The 25,127-nt window shown below is 40.3% G+C and overlaps 1 protein-coding gene across 3 annotated transcripts in view; it reads left to right on the top strand.

Moving 5' to 3' along the window:
• The window catches only part of LOC138815514 (histone-lysine N-methyltransferase ASH1L), a 143,033-nt gene that overhangs the window by 51,993 nt on the left and 65,913 nt on the right, over positions 1-25,127 (top strand). For all 3 annotated transcript variants that reach the window (XM_070004973.1, XM_070004974.1, XM_070004972.1), the window contains exons 3-4: positions 1,883-6,446; positions 24,656-24,757. In XM_070004973.1, coding sequence (XP_069861074.1) covers positions 1,883-6,446; positions 24,656-24,757 — 4,666 coding nt within the window. The remainder of the gene's footprint in view (positions 1-1,882; positions 6,447-24,655; positions 24,758-25,127) is intronic.

Below are 25,127 nucleotides of genomic sequence, written 5' to 3'. Positions count from 1 at the left end.
GGTTTTTTCCCTAAGGTTTTTAAGTGATATTTTTGGTATGACTAATTATTGAAATTCTCAAAATGAACTAGATGTTGTAACAGCTGACCACTTGGGTGTATGTGTTTTTCCTTCAACAGAATTCATGCCTAAATCTGATATATGTATATTTACATATAATAGGACATATATTATCGATTTTTCACATATTTATAATGTATACATAGTCGTTTTTATTTTGACACAGAGCTAAGTGACCATATATAAGCCAGATTTTGTTTTATTTTTCCCCAGTTGGGGCTTGAACTAAGGGCCTAGGCTCTGTCCCTGAGCCTCTCTGTGCTCAAGGCTGGCACTCTACCACTTGAGCCACAGCACCACTCTGGCTTTTTCTGTTTATGTAGTACTGAGGAATCAAACCCAAGACTTCATGCATGCTAGGCAAGCACTCTACAACTAAGCTACATTCTCAGCCTATAGCCCTATTTTAAAAGAGCACTATAAAGCCAGGCACCTGTGGTTCATGCCTATAATCCTAGCTACTCTAGAGGCTGAGATCTGAGGATCGCAGTTAAAGCCAGCCCAGGCAGGAAAGTCTGTGAGACTCTTTATCTCCCACCAGAATACCGGAAGTAGTGGTAGAGCAGTAGCCTTGAGCTGAAGATCTCAGTGACAGCACCCAGGCCAGAGTTCAAGCCCTACAACAAACAAACAAACAAAAAAGACTATAATTGAGAATGAGTTAAATGACTACAAGTAGGTCAAAATTTGTCCTGCATTGGTTTGAACTTATTTAAATCAGTGAAGCTTTTATTCTGGAAGGAGGACTATAGGTTAAAAAAAATTTTTTTTTTGGTTGGTCATAGAGCTTGAACTCGGCCTGAGTGCTGTCCCTCAGCTCTTAAGCTCAAGGCAAGCGCTTTATCACTTGAGCCACAGTGTCACTTCCAGTTTTCTGGTGGCTTATTGGAGTAAGAGTTTTACAGCCTTTCCTGCCAGGCTTTAAACTGTCATCCTCAGATCTCAGCCTCCCAAGTAGCTAGGATTACAGGTAGGACTCACTGGTGCCACCAGCAATTGGTAAAATTTTTTCTGTAGCTAAAAATATTTCTTTTCAGAAGCAAAACATTTGTATGTTAATGCATGATAACTGGGTGCCCCAGTGACTCAACTAGCTATTCAGGAGGTTAAGATCTCAGAATCACAGTTTGAAGCCAGATTGGGCAAAAAAGTCTCAAGACTGTCTTTACTTAACCAGCAAAAAGATGGTCTGGAAGTATGATCAAGTGATAGAGTGCCAGTTAGTGCGTAAAAAAAGTTAAGGCTGGGTGCCTAGATGAAGTGGTTAGAAGGGCAAGCCCTGAGTTCAAGCTCCAGTATTGCCAAAAGACAAGTTGGGAGGGGGGGGGGAGCTGGGAAGATGGCTCAGTGGTAGATCGCTTGCCTTGCATGCCTGAGGCCCTGGGTTCGATTCCTCAGCACCAGATAAGCAAAAAGAAAAAAGCCGGAGTGGCGCTGTGGCTCAAGTGGTAGAGCGCTAGCCTTGAGCTGAAGAGCTGAGGGACAGCACCCAGGCCCAGAGTTCAGGCCCCACGACCGGGCCCCCCCCCCAAAAAAAAGACAAGTCAGAGGGCAGCAATATTCTCTGCAGTGTTGTGTAAACAATGTCAAAAGTATCATAGATAGTTCTAGAAATCTAGACATAGAAAGTTACATTACTAAAATCTATAGATAGCCTCTGATAGAGCAATAATGTAAACTAGTGTAACACTATTTTTTTCAATAGTTCTGTTCACTATATGAAGTTAATATGTGATCATTATTTTGTTGAATTTGTAATGGCTAATTTGAAAATGGTATAAGGTTTACTTTCTCTGAAACCTTTTTCTTGTTCAAATTTTAGGACCCTTCAAAGTTGTACAAGAAAGCAGGTGATGTTGCAGCCATTGAATGTCAGTCTGAAGAAAGCATCCATCTTCATTCACAGGGAGAAAACAATCCTTTATCTAAGAAGCTTTCTCCAGTACACTCAGAAATGGCAGATTACATTAATGTAACACCATCTTCTCTTGTGGGTAGCCGAGATTCTGATATGAAGGATCGAGCATTACTTAATGGAGGAACTAGTGTAACAGAAAAACTAGCACAGCTTATTGCTACTTGTCCTCCTTCTAAGTCTTCCAAGATAAAACCGAAGAAGTTAGGAACTGGCACTACAGCAGGATTGGTTAGCAAGGATTTGATCAGGAAAGCAAATGTTGGCTCTGTGACTGGAATAATACATAAAGACTTAATAAAAAAGCCAGCTATCAGCACAGCTGTTGGATTGGTAACTAAAGATCCTGGGAAAAAAACAGTGTTTAATGCAGCAGTAGGATTGGTCAGTAAGGACTCTGTGAAAAAACTGGGAACTGGCACTACAGCGGTATTCATTAATAAAGACCTAGGCAAAAAGCCAGGGACTATCACTACAGTAGGTCTGCTAAGCAAGGATTCAGGAAAGAAGCTAGGAATTGGTATTGTTCCAGGTTTAGTAAATAAGGAATCTGGCAAGAAGTTAGGACTTGGCACAGTGGTTGGACTGGTTAATAAAGACTTGGGAAAGAAATTGGGTTCTACTGTTGGCCTAATGGCCAAAGACTGTGCGAAGAAGATTGTAACAAGTTCAGCAATGGGATTGGTTACTAAGGACATTGGAAAGAAACTGGTGAGCTGTCCTGTGGCAGGACTTGTCAGTAAAGATGCCATAAACCTTAAATCTGAAGCACTGCTCCCCACTCAGGAACCACTTAAGGCTTCTTGTAGTGCAAACATCAATAATCATGAAAGTCAAGAACTTTCTGAATCACTGAAAGATAATGCTACCAGCAAAACTTTTGAGAAGAATGTTATACGTCAGAGTAAAGAAAGCATATTAGAAAAGTTCTCGGTTCGAAAGGAAATCATTAATTTAGAGAAAGAAATGTTTAATGAAGGAACATGCATTCAGCAAGACAGTTTCTCATCCAGTGAAAGGGGATCTTTTGAAACATCAAAGCATGAAAAGCAACCTCCTGTATATTGCACTTCTCCAGACTTTCAAATGGGAGCTGCTTCTGATGCATCTACAGCTAAATCCCCTTTTAGTGCAGTAGGAGACAGCAATCTACCTTCCCCATCACCTACTGTATCTATTAATCCTTTAACCAGAAGTCCCCCAGAAACTACTTCACAGTTGGCTCCTAATCCGTTACTTTTAAGTTCTACCACAGAACTAATGGAAGAAATTTCTGAATCTGTTGGAAAAAACCACTTTAATTCTGAAAGTACCCACTTGAATGTAAATCATAGGTCCATGGGTCATAGCATAAGTATTGAGTGTAAAGGGATTGATAAAGAGCTAAATGATTCAAAAAATACACATATAGATATTCCAAGAATAAGCTCCTCCCTTGGAAAAAAGTCAAGTTTGACTTCTGAATCCAGTATTCATACAATTACTCCTTCAGTTGTTAACTTCACAAGTTTATTTACTAGCAAACCTTTTCTAAAACTTGGTGCAGTAACTGCATCAGACAAACACTGCCAGGTTGCTGAAAGCCTAAGCACTAGTTTGCAGTCCAAACCATTAAAAAAAAGAAAAGGACGAAAACCTCGGTGGACTAAAGTGGTGGCAAGAAGCACATGCCGGTCTCCAAAAGGGCTAGAATTAGAACGATCAGAGCTTTTTAAAAATGTTTCATGTAGCTCACTATCACATAGTAATTCTGAGTCAGCCAAGTTTATGAAAAATATTGGCTCATCTTCATTTGTCGATCATGACTTCCTTAAACGCCGATTGCCAAAGTTGAGTAAATCCACAGCTCCATCTCTTACTCTCTTAACTGATAGTGAAAAACCATCACATAAGTCTTTTGCAACTCACAAACTATCCTCCAGCATGTGTGTCTCCAGTGACCTTTTGTCAGATATTTATAAGCCCAAAAGAGGAAGACCTAAATCCAAGGAAATGCCTCAACTAGAAGGTCCACCTAAACGGACTTTAAAAATTCCTGCCTCTAAAGTTTTTTCTTTACAGTCTAAGGAAGAACAAGAACCCCCAATTTTACAGCCAGAAATTGAAATTCCTTCCTTCAAGCAAAGTTTGTCTGTATCTCCTTTTCCAAAAAAGAGAGGCAGGCCTAAGAGACAAATGAGGTCACCAGTGAAGATGAAGCCACCTGTACTGTCAGTGGCTCCATTTGTTGCCACAGAAAGTCCAAGCAAGCTGGAGTCAGAAAGTGAAAACCATAGAAGTAGCAGTGATTTCTTTGAAAGTGAGGATCAACTTCAGGATCCAGATGATTTAGATGATAGTCATACACCAAATGTCTGTAGCATGAGTGACCTTGAGATGGAGCCAGATAAAAAAATTACCAAGAGAAACAATGGACAACTAATGAAAACAATTATCCGCAAAATAAATAAAATGAAAACTTTAAAGAGAAAGAAACTGTTGAATCAGATTCTTTCAAGTTCTGTAGAATCAAGTAATAAAGGGAAAGTGCAATCCAAACTCCATAATACAGTATCAAGTCTTGCTGCCACATTTGGCACTAAATTGGGCCAACAAATAAATGTCAGCAAGAAAGGAACCATTTACATAGGAAAGAGAAGGGGCCGCAAACCAAAAACGGTCTTAAATGGCATTCTTTCTGGTAGCCCTACCAGCCTTGCTGTCCTTGAGCAAACAGCTCAACAGGCAGCGGGGTCAGCATTAGGACAGATCCTTCCCCCTTTACTGCCATCATCCACTAGTAGTTCTGAGATTCTTCCATCACCTATTTGCTCTCAGTCTTCTGGGACTAGTGGAGGTCAGAGCCCTGTAAGTAGTGATGCAGGCTTTGTTGAACCCAGTTCAGTGCCATATTTACATTTACACTCCAGACAGGGAAGTATGATTCAGACTCTTGCAATGAAAAAGGCTTCAAAAGGGAGGAGGCGGTTATCTCCTCCTACTTTGTTGCCAAATTCTCCTTCCCATCTGAGTGAACTCACATCTCTGAAAGAAGCTACTCCTTCCCCCATTAGTGAATCTCATAGTGATGAAACAATTCCAAGTGATAGTGGCATTGGAACTGATAATAATAGCACATCAGACAGAGCAGAGAAATTTTGTGGACAAAAGAAGAGGAGGCATTCTTTCGAGCATGTTTCTCTGATTCCCCCTGAAACCTCTACAGTTTTAAACAGTCTTAAAGAAAAACATAAACACAAATGTAAACGCAGAAGTCATGATTACCTCAGCTATGACAAGATAAAAAGGCAGAAAAGAAAACGGAAAAAGAAATATCCCCAACTCCGAAGTAGACAGGATCCAGACTTCATTGCAGAGCTGGAGGAACTAATAAGTCGTTTAAGTGAAATTCGGATCACCCATCGAAGTCATCATTTTATCCCCCGAGATCTCCTGCCAACTATTTTTCGGATCAATTTCAATAGTTTCTATACACATCCTTCATTTCCCTTAGACCCCTTGCACTACATTCGAAAACCTGACTTAAAAAAGAAAAGAGGAAGACCCCCTAAAATGAGAGAAGCAATGGCTGAAATGCCTTTTATGCACAGCCTTAGTTTTCCTCTTTCTAGTACTGGATTCTATCCCTCTTATGGCATGCCTTACTCTCCTTCACCTCTTACAGCTGCTCCCATAGGATTAGGTTACTATGGAAGGTATCCCCCTACTCTTTATCCGCCTCCTCCATCTCCTTCTTTTACTACTCCACTTCCACCTCCTTCATATATGCATGCTGGTCATTTACTTCTCAATCCTACCAAATACCATAAGAAAAAGCATAAGCTTCTTAGACAGGAGGCCTTTCTTACAACCAGTAGGACCCCCCTCCTCTCCATGAGTACCTACCCCAGTGTACCTCCTGAGATGGCCTATGGTTGGATGGTAGAGCACAAACACAGGCACCGTCACAAACATAGAGAACACCGTTCTTCTGAACAACCCCAGGTTTCAATGGACACTGGCTCTTCCAGATCTGTACTGGAGTCTCTGAAGCGCTATAGGTTTGGAAAGGATACTGTTGGAGAGCGATATAAGCATAAGGAAAAGCACAGATGTCACATGTCTTGCCCTCATCTCTCTCCTTCAAAGAGCTTAATAAACAGAGAAGAACAGTGGGTCCACCGAGAGCCCTCAGAAACTAGTTCATTGGCCTTGGGATTGCAGACACCTTTACAAATTGACTGTTCGGAAAGTTCTCCAAGTTTATCTCTTGGAGGATTCACTCCCAACTCTGATCCAGCCAGCAGTGATGAACATACTAACCTTTTTACAAGTGCAATAGGCAGCTGCAGAGTTTCAAACCCTAACTCCAGTGGCCGGAAGAAATTAACTGACAGCCCTGGACTCTTTTCTGCACAAGACACTTCATTAAATCGGCCTCACAGAAAGGAACCACTGCCTTCCAGCGAAAGGGCAATACAGAACTTAACAGGTAAGAGGGTTATTTTTGTTGTGTGTTTTTGTTACAGTATTTTTTTTTTCTGCTAGTGCCCTGACACAATGTAGTTGAGCTTTTAATGAACTCACCTTTTGTTTTTATACATGGTATTTTGAATCTTCAAAGTTGTTTTCTTTAGATAACAAGTAGGATAAGAGGCTGGGTGCCAGTGTCTCATACCTATAATCCTAGCTACTCAGGAGGTAGAGATGATGATGGTTCAAGGCCAGCCTGGGCAGGAAGGTGCATGAGACAATTAACTCCAATTAAACACCAAAAAAGCCAGAAGTGGAGCTATGGCTCACATGGCAGAGTGCTAGCCTTGAGGAAAAAAGCTCAGGGACAGCATCAAGGCCATGTAAGAATGTTAATATGTCTATGTTATGAGAAAAATGTTACTAACCTTGCATATATCATAAAAATCCAAGCACAGCTGGACATTAGTGGCTCACGCCTGTAATCCTAACTACTCAGCAGACTGAGATCTGAGAATCGTGGTTCAAAGACAGCCCGGGAAAGAAGATCTGTGAGACTCTACAGTTAACCACTGGTTAAGTGGCACTGTGGCTCAAGTGGTAGAGAGCTCAGAGACAGCACCCAGGCCCAGAGTTCAAGCCCCATGACCCACCCCTCCCCCCAAAAAAAATCAAAGCACAGAACACTTTTCAACATTGTAAAATTTGTCTATTTACAGAGACCTTGTTTTGCAGAGTACTTTCAAGTGTCTTCATAAAAAGCTGCTTCAAGGGGCTGGGAAGGTGGCTCAGTGGTAGAGCGCTTGCCTTGCATGCCCGAGGCCCTGGGTTCTATTCCTCAGCACCACATAAGCAGAAAAAGCCAGAAGTGGCGCTGTGGCTCAAGTGGTAGAGCGCTAGCCTTGAGCTGAAGAGCTGAGGGACAGCACCCAGGCCCAGAGTTCAGGCCCCACGACCGGACCCAAAAAAAAAAAAAAAAAAAAAAAGCTGCTTCAAGTAGAAATAAAAAAAGCATAAAGCTAACTTGGCACTAGTGGCTCATACCTGTAATCCTAGCTACTCAGGCTGAGATCTGAGGATTGCTGTTTGAAGCCAGCCCGGACAGGAAAATCTTACTCAGAAAAAGCTGGAAGTGGTGCTGTAGTTCAAGTGGTATAGCACTAGCCTTAAGCAAAAGAAATCTCAGAAACAGCACCCAGGCCCTGTGTTCAAGCAACAGAACTAGATAAAATAAAAAAAAGGGGGGGGGGCAAGGAAGGCCACGGGGCATGAAACTAAGTTCTGGTGGCTTATGCTTGTAATCCTAGCTATGTAAGAGTTTGATTGAAGGATCACAGCCAGCTCTGATAGGAAACTCTGCCTTATCTCCAGTTAACCACCAAAAAGCTGAAAGTGGAGCTGTGGCTCAAATGGTAGAGCACTACCTTTGAGCAAAAAGCTTAGGGACAGTGCCCAGGGTCTGAGTTCAAGCCCCACAACTGGCACTCACACACAAAAAAGTCATGAAACAAATGTATGTAATACTTCTAGGAAAATGTCTTGGGAATTGAGAAGACAAAAAATAAACTGATTATAGAGTGTTTATAAATATTTTGATGCTATGAGTGAAGTTACATCTATAAAATTGTATGTAGTTTTCTACGGAAAATCTATATCACCAGATTTTCCAAGTAAACGTCAATATCCTCTCCTGTATAAAGGGTATAAAGTAGAGGTATTATAAAAAGTAAATGAGGGGCCAGGAAAGTGGCTCAGTGGTAGAGTGCTTGCCTTGAATGCATGAGGCTCTGGGTTAAATTCCTCAGCACCACATAAGCAGAAAAAGCCAGAAGTGGTGCTGTGGCTCAAGTGGTAGAGCGTTAGCCTTGAGCTGAAGAGTTGAGGGAAAGTGCCCAAACCCAGAGTTCAGGCCCCACAACCGACAAAAAAAAAGTAAATGAGCTAGGTACTGGTGGCTCACATTTGTAATTGTAGCTCTTCAGGAGGCTAAGGAACAAGGAGCTAGCCTGAGCAGACAGATCTTGAGAAACACTTAATCTCCAAATAACTACCAAAAAGCTGGAAGTGGAGGCACAAATGTTAAAAGACCAGCCTTGAACGAAAAGGTTAAGTGGAGCTGAGTTCAAGCCCCAGTATTGGTCCGAAGGGGGTTGCTAAATGATACCATAATGCTCATTACATTGATTTATGTGTAGTAGGCACACAGATTTTTTATCATTTCTGTTTCTATCATTTCTATCATTACCGTTTAAAAGACTAAAAACTTACAGGATACCAGTGGCTCATGCCTGTAATCCTAACTACTCAGGAGGCTGAGATCTGAGAATTGTAATTCAAAGCCAGCCTGGGACAAAAAAGTGAGAAACTTTTATATCCACAGTTAACCACAAAAAACTGAAAGTGGAGCTATTGCTCAAGTGGTATACAGTGCTAACTTGGAGCACAAAAGCTCAGGGACAGCACCTAGGCCCTAAGTTCAAGCTCCAGGACTGTCACACACACACACACAAATTCTTTAATTAGATTCATTTTACAAAACATTTTTGCAAATATATGATGGATAGCAAATTCTGAGTATCATGTATTTACCGGGTATTCTACTTTATGGGCCTTTGTTTCTTTCTTTCTTTTTTTTTTTTTTTTTTTTAGGTCCGGTCGTGGGGTCTGAACTCTGGGCTGGGTGCTGTCCCCCAGCTCTTCAGCTAGTGCTGAAGGCTAGTGCTCTACAACTTGAGCCACAGCGCCACTTCCGGCTTTTTTCTTTTTGCTTATGTGGTGCTGAGGAATCGAACCCAGGGCTTCATGAATGCAAGGCAAGCGCTCTACCACTGAGCCACCTTCCCAGTCCCCTAGACCTTTGTTTCTAACAGGGAAAAAGGCACATGGGGTTTGTTGTTTTGTGGAAGTAGATTATAACAATTCACATTATCACATGGCAATGTGGCTTGGGGGTGGTACTTGGCTATTATGCATGATGCCCTGGATTCGATTTCTCAGTACCACAAAAACAGAAAAAGCTGGAAGTGATGTTGTGGTTCAAGTGATAGAGTACTAGCTTTGAGCGAAAGAAACTCAGGAACAGTGCCCAGGCCCTGAGGTTAAGCCCCAAGTATGAGGGGAAAAAATCACATTAGGTTTCATTAAAATTGTGTCAACAGGTATAAAATTATGAGTACAGAAATTCTGTGGGTGTTTATGTTGGTACTAGTACTTAAACTTAGGGCCTTGTACTAGGGCTTGGCTTTTTTACTTAAGGCTAGTACTTTTACCACTTGACATAAACCTCCAGTCCAACTTTTTTTTGCCAGTTGATTGGAGGTAGTAGAATCTTGAGGACTTTTCTGCCTAAGCTAGCTTCAAAACTTGATTCTCAGATCTCAGTCTCCTGAGTAACTAGGTTTGCAGAGTTGAGCCACTGGTGCCTGCCTGCAAATCTAGGATTCTATGAAATGGAGGGTATAACTCAGAGGATTACTTGAGAAAATGACCCTTAACTAGGACCTGAAAGATAAGCAGCAGTTAGCTGGGTAAACAGAATTTCTGCTATGTAGCTACTTATTCATTCATTTTCTTATTCATTTATTAAATTTCAAAAATAGCACTAGTCAATGAAATGTAGTAAACACCTAGTAACTGATTTCATTTATTTTCAGGAAGACAAATGGTAGAATGGTAAGCATATAGTGACATAATTGAGGAAAGCATTGTGAAGTTAGTACTAACAGAATAAAGAGAAAGAATAATGGGTGAGGGAAATAGAATTTAATTATATAGAGTAATTAATTGATTATGGCCTGAAGTTAAAAAGTTGGGAATTGGTAGGGTAGGGCACTGTTGGTTTACACCTGTAATACTAGCTACTCAAGACTGAGATTTGAGGAATACAGTTCAAAGCTAGCTCAGGCAGGAAAGTCCAATAAACTACTAAAAAAAAAATACCTGAAATAGAGTTGTGGCTGAAGTGGTAAAGCACTAGCCTTGAACAAAAAAAGTTCAGGAACATTTGCCCAAATCCTGAGTTCAAGCCTACGACTGGCATACACACAAAAAGTTGGGATTTAAAGGGTAAAAAGTATGTTTGAAGATCTTGAACTGGGAAGGAACTTAGACATATTGAAAAAAGCTTACTTGGATAGGAAAGAGGATACAAAAGATGCAGTAGTGGAAAATATGCTGAAAGAAACCTATATTGTGAATTTTCAATTTTGTAAAAGGTAGAGGAGTACTAAATTTAGGCTTACATTCTAGAAAATCATGTTGTCTCCTGTATAAACCCTGACTTGGAGGGGATAAAAGTAAAGATAAAAGAAACTGTTTAGGGGCTGGGAAGGTGGCTCAGTGGTAGAGTGCTTGCCTTGCATGTATGAGTCTCTGGGTTCAATTCCTCAGTACCACATAAGCAGAAAAAGCCGGAAGTAGAGCTCTGGTTCAAGTGGTAGAACTCTAGGCTTGAGCTGAAATGCTGAGGGACAGCGCCCAGGTCCAGAGTTCAGGCCCCATGACTAGCAAAAAAAAAGAAAGGAAGAAAGAAACTGGTTAGTAGGGAATTGAAATATTCTAAATAAGACAATGGTAAGTAAAGCAAGATGATAGCAGACATCTATATGGACATATTTTGGAGATTGGTACTTCAGTATGCTGAAACAGGAATGGGAACAGATTTAGGGAATAGCATTTTGGTTACCTTTTGGGGGGGGCAGGAGGAGGTTGTGTACTGAAGGGTTAAACCCAGAGCCTTGTAAGTTTTCTACAACTGAACCATACTTAGATTTCTTTTTTTGGGGGGTGGGGGGTCGGTTGTGGGGCTTGAACTCTGGGCCTCTAGGCCTGGGCGCTATCCCTCAGCTCTTCAGCTCAAGGTGAGCGCTCTACCACTTGAGCCACAGTGCCACTTCCGGTTTTCTGGTGGTTTATTGGAGATAGGAGTCTCACGGTCTTTCCTGCCTGGGCTGGCTTTGAACCTCGATCCTCAGATCTCTGCCTCATGAGTAGCTAGGATTACAGGTGGGAGCCACCAGCGCCCGGCTAGATTTCTTAATACACATAGCTTCAGGTACCTATACAAGGAAAGTGGCACTCCTGAACAGGCAATTGGATGTGATGTATTAGAGCTCATTAGTGTGATTTGGATTGAGAAGGTCAGGATTTTGCTATGAATTGAGCAGTATCATTCCCTAAAAAGGGATTCCTGGTAGAGTGGGGAGCATATACCCAATACCATTGTGTCTGTAGCCAGAGCAACACATAATAATTTTAGAAGTAGGGCTGGGAAGGTGGCTTAGTGGTAGCGTGCTTGGTTTGCATGCATGAGGCCCTATGTGTATCTCTGATCATACAAAGTAATATTTATCGAAATGAACTCCAGAAAATGGAAACAAGAGTTTCTATTCCTTTGTTGCTGTTTTTGTTTTCTTGTCTTGTTTGTTCATTTATCTGTCTTTGGTGTGTAAGGGGAGGCACAGAAATGGAGGGACAAATGGTGAAAAAGTGCAGCAGTGGTACTCAATAGACAACTATGTTAAAAATGAACTATACAATTTGTGAGTAGGGACAGGAGGGAAAAACTGGGAGAGAGCAAGGGGTGTCACTATCAAAAAAGAAATGTACTCTTTACCCTCTGTATATCACATTTATAATAACAATAAAAATGTTTTGTTTTTTATCTGCCAGTCCTGGGGCTTGAACTCAAGGCCTGGGCACTGTCCTTGAGCTTCTTTTTGATCAAGGCTAACACTCCACCACTTGAGCCACAGAGCCACTTCGGGGTTTTTCTGTTTATGTGGTGCTGTGGAATCGAACCCAGGGCTTCATGCAGGCTAGGCAAGCACTCTACCATTAAGCCACATTCCCACTGCTAAAAAATGTTTTTAAAAGCCGGGCGCTGGTGGCTCACGCCTGTAATCCTAGCTACTCAGGAGGCTGAGATCTGAGGATCGCGGTTCAAAGCCAGCCCGGGCAGGAGAGACCGTGAGACTCCTATCTCCAATAAACCACCAGAAAATCGGAAGTGGCGCTGTAGCTCAAGTGGTAGAGCGCTCGCCTTGAGCTGAAGAGCTGAGGGACAGCGCCCAGGCCCAGAGTTCAAGCCCCACGACCGACCAAAAAAAAAAAAAAATGTTTTCAAAGCCAGGTGCTGCTGGCTCACGCCTGTAATCCTAGCTACTCAGGAGGCTGAGATCTGAGGATCGAGGTTCAAAGCCAGCCCGGGCAGGAGAGACCATGAGACTCCTATCTCCAATAAACCACCAGAAAATCGGAAGTGGCGCTGTAGCTCAAGTGGTAGAGCGCTCGCCTTGAGCTGAAGAGCTGAGGGACAGCGCCCAGGCCCAGAGTTCAAGCCCCCACAGCCGACCAAAAAAAAAAAAAAATGTTTTTAAAAAGACATACTTGAACTGAGCATCTGTGGCTCATGCTGGTTATCCCACCTATTCAGGAGGCTGAAATGTAAGGATCACAGTTCAAAGCCATCCCAGGCAGGAAAGTCAGTGAGACTCTATCTCCAGTTAACCACCAAAAAGCTGAAAATGGAGCTGTAGCTCAACTGGTAGAGCTCTAGCCTTGAGCAAAAAGGCTCAGACACAGCCCCCAGCTCCTTAGTCAAGCCTCAGTATCAGCCCCAAAACAAGAAACAAAACCCAAAACACCCATTAATACTCCTAACAGCTCAGGAGCTTGAGTTCTAAGGATTGATGGGGTTTTTTTGTTTGTTTTTTGGGGCCGGTCGTGGACCTGAACTCTGGGCCGGGGCGCTGTCCCTCAGCTCTTCAGCTCAAGGCTAGCGCTCTACCACTTGAGCCATAGCGCCACTTCCGGCTTTTTTTTCTGCTTATGTGGTGCTGAGGAATTGAACCCAGGGCCTCATGCATGCAAGGCAAGCGCTCTACCACTGAGCCACCTTCCCAGCCCCCTTAAGAATTGATGTTTGAAGCCAGTCCCAGAGAGAAAACCTTTTAGACTCTTACCTCCTTAACCAAAAAGCCAGAGGTAGAGCTGTGGTTCCAGTGGTAGAGCACCAGCCTTGAGCAATATTGCTAAGGAACAGCACCCAGGCCCTGAGTTCAAGCCCCAGTACCAAAAAATTATAATAATAACCAGCAAAAAGCAGGGCTAGAACTTTGGATGCCTGAGTGGAGTGGGAGTTGACAGGGATGTGGATGAGCTGGAAGCTAGATGTGTATTTGAGTAGGAACCTGGGTTCCTGACCAGCTACTCATTCCTGTTGACCTGTTCTAATCTCTTTCCTTATCCAAAGAGAAGAGCTCATTTGACTTTCTCACCCCAGAGGTCCACAGACTGGGAATAACTCCCTTCAGTTGTTCCAGTGAATGAGACCTTCTAATGGTCTCTCATCTCCAGAATCTCAGTAGCTACCTCTACTCCCCAACTCCTCTATTCCCTCCTACCCCCTTCACTTCAGTTCTTTCTGTCAACAGAAACTAGCTTCTAACTTGGACCTTTCCCCCCCACCCCCTCACCCCCCCCCAAGTTCTGGGGCTTGAACTGTGGGCCTGGGCACTGTCCCTGAACTTCTTTTGCTCAAGGCTAGTGCTCTACCAGTTGAGCCACAGTGCCACTTCCGGCTTTAAGTAGTTTATTGGAGATAAGAGTCTCACAGAGTTTCTTTTCCCAGCTGGCTTCAAACTGTAATACTCAGATTTCAGCCTCCTGAGTAGCTAGGATTAAAGGTGTGAGTCACCAGCACCCGGCTCTAACTTGGATTTTCAAGTAGGAACTTAATTTTCATGTTTCAGGTAAAGTGAGATAAAATTTAACTACCTTTCAACAAAGTTAGCTAAGGAAAAGGGTTTTTTTGTTTGTGTTTTGTTTCGTTTTGTTATTGGTCATAGGGCCTGAACTCTAGGCCTGGGTGCTGTCCCTCAGCTCAAAGCTAGCGCTCTACCACTTGAGCCACAGCGCCACTTCTGGCTTTTTTGCTTATGTGGTGCTGAGGAAAACCCAGGGCCTCATGCATGCAAGGCAAGAACTTTACCACTGAGCCACCTAGGAAAAGTTTCTAATAAGGCAAAATGTTAGAAAAATACTAAACCTTAAATGTTTTGTAATTTGGTCACTGGCTTTTTGGCTTTTTGTGCCTGCTGTGAACAGGTATGAGAAATACAGTTATGAATAAGACATAATTTTTTTTCATTTTTTTGGGTCCAGTCGTGGGCCTGAACTCTGGGCCTGAGCACTGTCCCTCAGCTCTTCAGCTCAAGGCTAGTGCTCTACCACTTGAGCCACAACGCCACTTCCGGCTTTTTTCTTTTTGCTTATGTGGTGCTGAGGAATCGAACCCAGGGCCTTAAGCATGCAAGGCAAGCTCTCTACCACTGAGCCACCTTCCCAGCCCAATAAGACATAATTTCTACCCTCAAGGAATTTCTAGTTTAACTGAGAACAAAGACATGTATATAAAGTTATTGGTAATTCCTACTATAGAGAGGTTCATATGGTGTTTTGGAGAGAAGAGCAATGAGTTCACTTACAAGGGTCAAGAGAAATAAAGGATTTACTTACAAGGGTTAGGTAAGAAGTTTTTAATCTGCAAAGAATTAGAAATGAAGACTATAGGGAAGGGAGGTGAAGGGTAAACAAAGGAGGAGGCTGCAATGCTTGGTAAGAAATGTATGCATTATCCTGCCCATGTAAGTGTAGCCCCTCTGTACAGTATGTTCTCAAATAAAATAAAATTTAAAATAAATAAATAAATAAATATTTCACTAAAAAAAAGAAAAAGAAATGAAGACTATTTCTTACTGAGGAATTAGCTTGGAAATTCTGTGCATAGATAAGTTTTAATAGTGTGATGTGTAGAATTCAGGAGCACAGGTGGTTCAGTCTGAGCAAAAAGATCCATAAGTCTCTCATCTCCAGTTAACCAGCAAAAAGCTAGAAGTGGAGCTGTGGCTTAAGTGATAGAGTTCTAGCTTTGAGCAAACAGGCTCAAAGACAGTGCTCCAACCCTAAGCCCCAGGACTGACACATACACAAAAAAGGCAATAACAGATCTTAAAGCCTCTTGTTCTATAAGACATCAAAGAGATGTCACATTGGCAGCAATGTGAAAGGTGTAGGTTAGAGAAAAGTCAGATAGATCAGTTTTGAAACTGTCCCAACAAAATATTATGAAAGCCTGGAAGGGGCGACCTTGTCCAAAAATAAAAATACTCCTTACCTGATTAGCCAAGCTAAACTCTCTATACATCGCCTTTATGATAACAATAAAAAAATCTTAAATATTATGAAAGCCTGAACTAAGGTAGAAATCAAGAAGCATTCAGGAGCAGATACAAACAGAAGTAAACAATATGACTCTCAGATACTTCTTTTAGATAGTTGGTAGACCAGTACTGAAGATAAGTGAAATGAGGTGATTATACAAAATGAGAAGGGCAGAGATAGAAAATCTTTAATAGTATTTTGTAAAGAGTATAGGTCTGTAGTCAAGTCAGGCATAGCTGTGTCCATGTACATGTACATGAACAGTAATCAAGATTCTCACCAAAATAACCAGCACAATAAAGTGCTGGAGGCATAGCTTAATGGTTTATACCTACCTGGAAAGCGCAAGGCCACTTGAGTTTGGGCACTGCCAAAAAATAATTTATCACCTTTGGGAAATTATGTTGAAACATCTCCCAGTATCCAAGGCTGGGACAATTTAAGCAACAAAATACATAATAATAGTACGGGGTTATAACCTTAAAAATAAATAGGTAGGGCCAGGCGCCAGCCAAAATAGCTCATGCCTGTAATCCTAGCTATGCAGGAGGCTAAGATCTGAGGATTGCTGTTTAAAGCCAGTCTGGACAGGAAAAGTCCATAAGATTATCACCAATTAACGAACAGAAAGCCAGAAGTGCAGCTGTGGCTCAATAGTAAAGCATCAGCCTTGAGCAAAAAAGCTAAGGGACAAAAGCCAGGCTCCGGTGTCTCATGCCTATAATCCTAACTACTCAGGAGGCTGATATCTGAGAATCATGGTACAAAGCCAGCCCAGGCAGGAAAGTCTGTGAGACTCTCCAATAAACTACCAGAAAAACTGGGAGTGGTGCCGTGGCTCAAGTGGTAGAGCGTGGCTCAAGTGGTAGAGCGCTTGCCTTAAGCTGAAAAGCTGAGGAACAGGGCCCAGGCCCAGAGTTCAAGCCCAGTACTGACCAAAATAAAAAAAGCTAAGGGATGCCTGGGAAGGTGGCTCAGTGGTAGAGTGCTTGCCTTGTATGCATGAGGCCCTTGGTTCAATTCCTCATTACAACACAAGCAGAAAAAGCTGGAAGTGGCGCTGTGGCTCAAGTGGTAGGGTGCTAGTCCTGAGCTGAAGACCTGAGGGACAGTGCCCAGGCCCAGAGTTCAGACCCCATGACTGACCAAAAAAAAAAAAAAAAAGCTAAGGGACAGTGCCCTGGCCCTCAGTTTTAGCCCCAGTATTGGCAATGAATGAATGTCCATGAGTTTATGCTGATAAAAATAAGGCATTGGCTAATTAAATATATGGAAGAAAGGGATCAAATATTCTTTTGTTCCTTTTTTTTCCCTTGAGACAAGGTATCACAGTAGCTTAGGATGATGTTGAACTCTCAGTCCTTCCTATTCCTCCCAAGTGCTAAGATTACAGCCCTAGACCACCATGCCCTGGCCAGAATAAATGATCGTTACTGAAGAATTCCAAATAGTATATAGATCATCTTTCAGGAAGTAGTCATAGTGACTTTATTTCCATGGAGAGGGAAAAATAGTAACTATAGAAAAGAGGTCTAGGGGCTGGGAAGGTGGCTCAGTGGTAGAGCGCATGCCTTGCATGCCAGAGGCCCTGGGTTTGATTCCTCAGCACCACATAAGCAAAAAGAAAAACGTCGGAAGTGGCACTGTGGCTCAAGTGGTAGAGCACTAGCCTTGAGCTGAAGAGCTGAGGGACAGCGCCCAGGCCCAGATTTCAGGCCCCATGACCGGACCCAAAAAAACAAACAAAAAAAAAAAAAGAAAAGAGGTCTAACAAACATTAATCAAGTACAAGTTTAACTTAGCATCCATAAGAAGGCATTTTGTCCTTGTGTGTGTGTGTGTGTGTTTTTCAAAAAACACAAAGCTCCAATCTAATCTCTTAATTTAAAAAAAAAAGTTGGATACATTCTACAAAATAACCTGGCCAGTATTAATTACTAAGGCTTAAGTAGTAAACTACTAGCGTTAAGTGAAAATGCTAAGGTCCTTAGTTCAAGCCTCTCCCCAACCCACAATACACCAAAAAGAGTTAGAACATGGGGGAGAGGGTAAAATTTTGTTTATTGAGAGAAAGGAAATGTTTGACCCCTGAGGGCCATACAAGGTTCATGAATAGACAGACAAATAATCTCTTTGGTTGCCTGAAGCCATCTGCCAGTATTGATCATTTTGTATGGCACCACAAAATGATGTTATAAATCTCCAAATGGCCCTAGGCAGGAAAAAAGGTTTTCCACCTCTGAGTGTGTACATGTGGTGGTTAACTTATTTTTGTAAACTATATACTGTTCTATGCTAACAGAAGATTTAAAACAATGTAAAATTAGCTTCTTTCAGATGAAATTATAGTAGTATGAATATACTTTAGTGAGATCAGGGTTCCTGGTTTTATCTAATTCTGATGAGTGATTCTATTTATCTATTTATCCACATTAGATAGACAGAAAACCAAAGTTTGGTTGTGGTGGTTAATATAGTTTTGGGAGTTCCTGGAGAAATTCCATTTCAGTGAGAGATTTGATTTCGGTATTAAGAGAAATGGCCTAATTAGAAAGAGAAAAACAAGCTTTTTTTAGCTTAGAAATTGCCAGCACAAGCTCTGAATCATTCTCTCTTTTAGTACATTTAATTGATGAGTCAGATCAAATGTATTGCTTTCTGTGAATGTATTTCCCACCATTGCAAACAGCTGTTTTTGTTACAGATCTAGCTTTTATCTACCATTCAGCTCATTGATGGGAAGCTTCCAGGACTGCTCTAAACTGTAAATCATAACAAAGAATTCAGAACTTGAATCTGAGAACAAGAAACTTGATGAAGGGTTTTCAGAGTTTGGTATTTTATGTTCATATTGTGTCACTGGTGGTCATTTTTATTATAACCAGTCGTTGTTGTTTTGTTGAGACAGTGACTCTGTATGTAGCCCAGGCTGGCCTGGAACATAATATTCTTCCACCCTCAGCCTCCTGTGTACTGGAATTACAGGCATTTACTACCACCGCTGTCTCTTCAGTTTTGAATCATTTGCTTAACAAATATTCCCAAATAACCTTGACTTATAAATAACAAAATAAGAACTTTAGCCAGGTGTCAAAGGCTCACATTGGTAATCCGAGCTACTCTGGAGGCTGAGAACTGAGGATCTCGCTTCAAAAGCAGCCCAGGCAGTAAAGTCCATGAGACTCTTATCTCCAGTTAACTACCAAAAAGCCAGAAATATGGTTCAAAGTGGAAAAACACTAGCTTGGAGCAAAAACAAGCTCAGGGACAGGACCCAGGACCTGAATTCAAGCCCCAGGACTGCCACCAAAAAAATTTAACTAAAATTGTGTAACATATTAAAATAACATAATTTAAAATTTTTTATTGTTGTTATAAGGTGATGTACAGAGGGTTACAGTTACATGTCAGGTAGTGGATATATTTCCTTCTGGACAGTGTTTACCCCTTCCCTCACTCTCTCCCAGTTTTTCCTTCCCATCAATTCACATTATCTTTGAACTGACTACTGCTTAGTATTTTTCAAAATCTGGCACACTTGGACATGGTGGCACATTCCTAGCCTCGAGTTTTAGCAGTTAGTCTGGGTGTTAGTAGTTGGTTAGTTTTTTCTTGTTGTATGCCAAATTTGGGGTTTGATCTCTGGGCACTGTTCCTGAGCTTTTTGTCTCAAGACTATCACTCTAAACGCATGACAGCTCTCACCACTTGAGCAAATAGTTAGGGTACAGTGCTTTTGGTGCTTTTTTGTGTGTGTGATTTATTGGAGGTAAGAGTCTCATGGACTTCCCTGCTTGGACTGGCTTTGAAGTATGATCCTCAGATCTTAGCCTCTTCAGTAGCTAGGATTACAGGTGTGAGCCACCTGTGCCCAGTTGAGCAATTAATGTTTTTCTGTGGTTTACCCAAAGACATTTGTGGCATTGGTAATCATCAAACATTCTACTTATTTCCTAGTTACTTGAGTCTTTAATGATGAATTCCAGACAGAGTACTATACAAATTTATAATATGTTTAGTAGTAAATTTAGACTACATAAAAATGCTTTATCCAACCCAACTATTGGCTTCATTCATTTCTTTTCTAATTTGTATTTGTCACCAGGGAATTTCCCAAGGCTTCAATTAAGTGGTTAGGTTGACTCTTTATTTTCATGTTTTCTTTGTGATGCTCCTACTCCTCTACAAAGACATCTGTGGAAAATTTCCCTACTTACTCTGATATTATTGCTCATTTGACTCCATCCTCACACCCAAACCCCTATAAGAGTAATGTTTCAGTTCCTCTTGTGTAGACTTCAATATCTCTTGTGACAAATCAGCTTCAGAATAGCTTCTTGGACTCTGCTCATTTTTGTCTATAATATAAGATTTCTTGATTCTTAGGTGTAATCCACTTAAGTTCTTTTCTTCCATTTTCAACTTTGACATTCTTATCCATGATTTCATCTTATGATTTTCTTATAAATATACCATCTGCACCATCTTTTCCTCTTTTCATCTAAATTGGCACAAATGTTTTCTCAAAGTCTTCAAATAATATTCAAATAAAATATAGAGAATGTCTAATCAAGGCCATTTCCAAGGTACCTTCACATGTTTAAGTTGATTTTTAATTCTAATTCCTTATGTATATATATTATTCCAATTTATAATTCCCTCTTTTCCAGTTTCTCTTTGTGATACTTTATTTTCTATGAAGAAACAAGTATTTCAAGTAATCAGCATATGTTTATGTTAAAGTCTTACTGTATTTTAGTTACATCTTCTAGGATTTGTCTATTTTAACTTCTTTTATATACGTAGAATTTCTGAACCTGTTTCTGAGGCTGCCATCTGAGTGATAAGATACCCACTGGGGTTTCTACTCAAATTTTGTGTACTTCAGAATTTCCAACTATATTCTCTATGGACTTGTGAAATACTTAAGTATTCTGTCTTTATAGTAAAGTGAAATGAGAATGATGGTTAGTCTGATAGCTAATTTTTTTTCTTGTTCTCTGTGTACATTCTTTTAAAGAAGTATCATATTTTCTTGACAAAGTATCAGATTTTCTTGAATTTATACACATAAACATCTTTTTAGGATTGAAGAGTCATTCTTACAGGTAGATCTAAACTTAGCATTGAGGCATAAGTAAATGTTCTTCATGTGATTAAAAGATAGCAACAAAACACTAACTCTTAAGGAAAACAGGTATGGATTAGGATAAAAACAGGGCTGAGAAGCAGAAATAGCAAATTTTTTTGTTTCCTAATAAAGAATTAAAGAGAAAGACAGTTTCTAATTCAGAGTCCTCTTTTTGGCACATACGGTTTTATTGCTAGAATCCAGAATATAATCCCAACCCTAGAGAAACTATAGTCAGTGAATTTAGAAGATTCAATTTAGCATGGCTTTTTCTTATTTGCAAGTGCCAACCAGCCCTAGAGATATTGTTTTATGAGTACATTTAATTGTATTCACTTTATATTTAAGATAAATGGTTAATATTTTAGATTAATTACAGCTTCCTAGTTGGACACAATGTTTGCTCTTCAATTTTTATTTTAACATTGAATGTTAAGTATGTCTGACATAAGCATTTAAGATCTAAAAATTCCATGGAGTTTGAGATAGAACATATGCTTAGCATGAACAAGGCCCTAGGTTCAATCCCTAGGATACCTTCCCCTCAAAAAAAATGCATTCCTGATAAATATGAAGTTAATTTACATATAATAACCTCTAATATAAACACTGAATCTTATTTTAAATTATTTTAGCACTTTTTTTCATTTAAGGACTCATTACAATACTGTTACGTAGAGTGCTTTATTAAACCAAAGCTCAGGCATGTTTACTTTCCTTGATCCTATAATTTAATACTTATTACTATGCCACACTCAATTTTGCATTTCATTTTGTTTTTTATATTTGGAAACGAAGTACAGTGATCTCTATTGAAATAAACATGCTAGTTCTCTCCAGATAATATCTTGTTCTTCACTAACCACCCAGCTGCATAATGGAGCTTTTAAAACAGCATATTTGTGGCACTGTTTGGAGATAATATTTGTAGATTTCATATGACTTCTGCTGTTAGGCTAATTTTAACATACTTTCTACATCTTTAACAGGTTGCTGCTTCTTGTACCTAAATTACAACATCATTTTCCAGTCTTAAACTTTGCTTTGCATCATTGGGTAATATTTTTCAGGTATCTTCATCCTCTTATTGCTCCTGTAATCATTGTTTTTGAATGAAATAAGATTCTAGAGCTGATGATTATCAAGTCATAGAGATCTATATCTCAGGAATACAACTTTATTCTCTTTAAATTGGAATAGTATTATAGCTCTGCTCTGTATGAACAGGGAATTCAAACAGACTTTTAAAAATAAAAATAAAAACATTCCTGAATGAAGTTTTATTCCAATCTGCTATTAAGTCCTAAGAATAGGTTGCTGGCCTCCATTACTTTCAGGAAATGAAAAATGGCTCAGAAGCTAAGCAAGCTAAGCCATCTCTCTCTCAATTGTTTCAGTTTCTCAGGAATTGCTGTACAATGCTGCCAATAACGATCTCCGGGGATCTGACCCCCATTCCACCTCCCACTGCCTCCTCTGCAGCTCCAGATGCCACCAAAAGAAGGAGCTTTGAAGAAAGTGCCTGTACCCTCTTTTACCCTGAGGTGGGTGAGGCCAGGCAGGGTGATTCTCAGGATATCCTTATGCTAAAAGGTATAGTTGAAGCCTTCATCCAGACTTTCTTGAAGATGACCAAGAAATTTGAGAAACATTACCAAATAGCCTAGGAAGTGAAGATGGAACTCAAGAATGGATGGCACAGATGCCATCAGAGATGTAATACATGATGATAAGCATAACCCTAAATAAGCTCTTTGAGGGCAGAGACTATTCTTTAGATTACTCTCTCTCTCTCTGAGATCATATTAAAAATTGCTCTCAAACCCTTTTTTCTTTGGCTCTTAATCTACAATTGTTTGCCCATTCATCAGGAATAATGATATATAGTTCAATGATATCTCAAGCTTCTTGACCACTTTTGTCTTCTGTCTTGGCTAGATTTCTGGATAGGGAATATATCTCTGTCCCATCTCTGAAGTTTTCAGTATTAATACTTAAAATCTTCATTGATGCCCAGGTTATACTTCTTAGGTGTTTTGTTATGATATTTAGCTATTGAGGAAGTCTTATCCTATTTGAACCATACTCCACAGGGATTTTACTGTAGCGTTAGTTTAAAAAATCCCTTTGTATCTGTTTTAAGATTCCACAATAAACAGTCTTGATTCTTGAGAAGTTCTTACATCAGCCATCACTGTGTTTTAGAAGCCGGATATACAGCATCAATTTCCCTGAAATCTAACTTTTTACTCTTGAATGGCAAATGTTACATCTCACTGAGTAATGCTGCCAGAGTAACCTACTAAAAGAATATTTACAGTGATGTGATTTAATAAACTTCTTTTTAAAAATAAAACTAATGGTTTGCTTTTTCTCCTACAGGAAGAAAAATACTAGAAACTTAGCTCCATTCTTTTCTTCTGTCTATGTTGTACTTCAGTGATTTAATCACTTCTTCATTAAAGAATTAACTCTCTTAGAGGCAGATTATAAAAATCTCATCTTCAAGTATTTGATTTCCTATATATCATTTGTGCTTCCTGTTATATGTAAAAACTTTTTATTTGTAATTTTTTTAAGGCAAAAGTGAATGTTGCAGAGTGCTGCTAGTTCTTTTGACAAATATGTGGACATTGAAAATGTGTTATCAACAGCTGGCTTTTTAGATTATTAAGGAAATCAATTTCAAAACCAATTATATTTTACTCAGAAAAATGTTTCCTAAACAACATACTTTTCTCTTGAGCAAGAAATGGATTAAATTATGTTGCATCGGTTTGGGGTTTTGTTAAAATATGAGACTTTGAAAGGAAATAGAATTTTTCTTCATGATAATAAACCTTAGTTATACTTCTTTATAAGAAATTCTGTTTCAGCCAGGCGCCAGTGGCTCACGCCTGTAATCCTAGCTACACAGGAGGCTGAGATCTGAGCATTGCGGTTCAAAGCCAGCCCAGGCAGGAAAGTCCGTGAGACTATTATCTCCAATAAACCACTAGAATACCGGAAGTGGTGCTGTGGCTCAAGCGGTAGATTGCTTGCCTTGAGCTGAAGAGCGCAAGGACAGTGCCCAAGAGTTCCCACAACCAGCCGGGCGCTGGTGGCTCACACCTGTAATCCTAGCTACTCAGGAGGCTGAGATCTGAGGATCGCAGTTCAAAGCCAGCCCGGGCAGGAGAGACTGTGAGACTCCTATCTCAAATAAACCACCAGAAAACCGGAAGTGGCGCTGTGTAGCTCAAGTGGTAGAGCGCTTGCCTTGAGCTGAAGAGCTGAAGGACAGCGCCCAGGCCCAGAGTTCAAGCCCCACGACCGACAAAAAAAAAAAAAAGAGTTCCCACAACCGACAAAAAAAAAAAAAACCAGTTTCATGAATATTGTCATCACTAGTTTTTTGTAGGTGAAAAATATAGGATGGGAAAATTATTTCAGTGAGTTAGATAAGATGTATGGATTTAAGGTCTGATCGCTTTCATCTGATTTCTATTAAGTGAAATACTTAGGTTACCTCTACTTTTCTCAATCAACTATTAATGTTTTAGAGGATGAATTTTTAAAAAACAGGAACAGATTTTTATCAATATTTTCACAATGTTGCAATAATACACAAAAATACGTATATATTATTCACTATTCCACTTAGGAATAAGTTTCTCTTTACTAAGGTAACAGGAGAAATTATAGGATATAGGAAATTGTGTTGGCAACATCTTGACCTTTGCTTGTGTTTTCCTCTTAAAATGCCAACTTCCAAGGTGTATTATTACAGGAAATGGCAGTAGCTGCAACTAAAATACTAGTTCTAACACAGAATGGCATGACATTATTGTTTAGCCTTAATTTTCTATGATATCCATCTTGTTCTGTCTTTCCAGGTTCCCAGTCAGCCTCAGATAAACCCTCCCAGCGGCCATCAGAGAGCACAAACTGTAGCCCTACTAGGAAAAGGTCTTCATCTGAGAGTACTTCTTCAGCAGGCAAGTGTTATTTGTTTTATCAGATTTTCAGGATTGCTTACCACCTGTGACTTTCGAAAGACAATGTAAATTACAAAAACATAAATGATCTTGTTAGGTAAAATTCAGTGGTAATATACATTGAAGTAGCTCTGCTAGTCTTACCTTTAAAAAAATTGATCTTGGGCTGGGAAGGTAGTTTCGTGGTAGAGTTCAGGAATGTCCCTGAGACTCTTATCTCCAATAAACCACTAAAAACCAGAAGTGGCGCTGTGGCTCAAGTGGTAGAGCACTTGCCTTGAGCTGAAGAGCACAGGGACAGGGCCCAAGCCCAGAGTTCAAGCCCCAGGACCAACCAAAAAAAAAAAAAAAAACTATTCATGAAACAGAA

Source organism: Dipodomys merriami, unplaced genomic scaffold (genome assembly GCF_024711535.1).
Source record: "Dipodomys merriami isolate MVZ:Mamm:240054 unplaced genomic scaffold, mDipMer1.0.p SCAF_644, whole genome shotgun sequence".
Taxonomy (NCBI): Eukaryota; Metazoa; Chordata; class Mammalia; order Rodentia; family Heteromyidae; genus Dipodomys; species Dipodomys merriami.
This window is presented reverse-complemented; position numbering and strand designations above follow the sequence as displayed.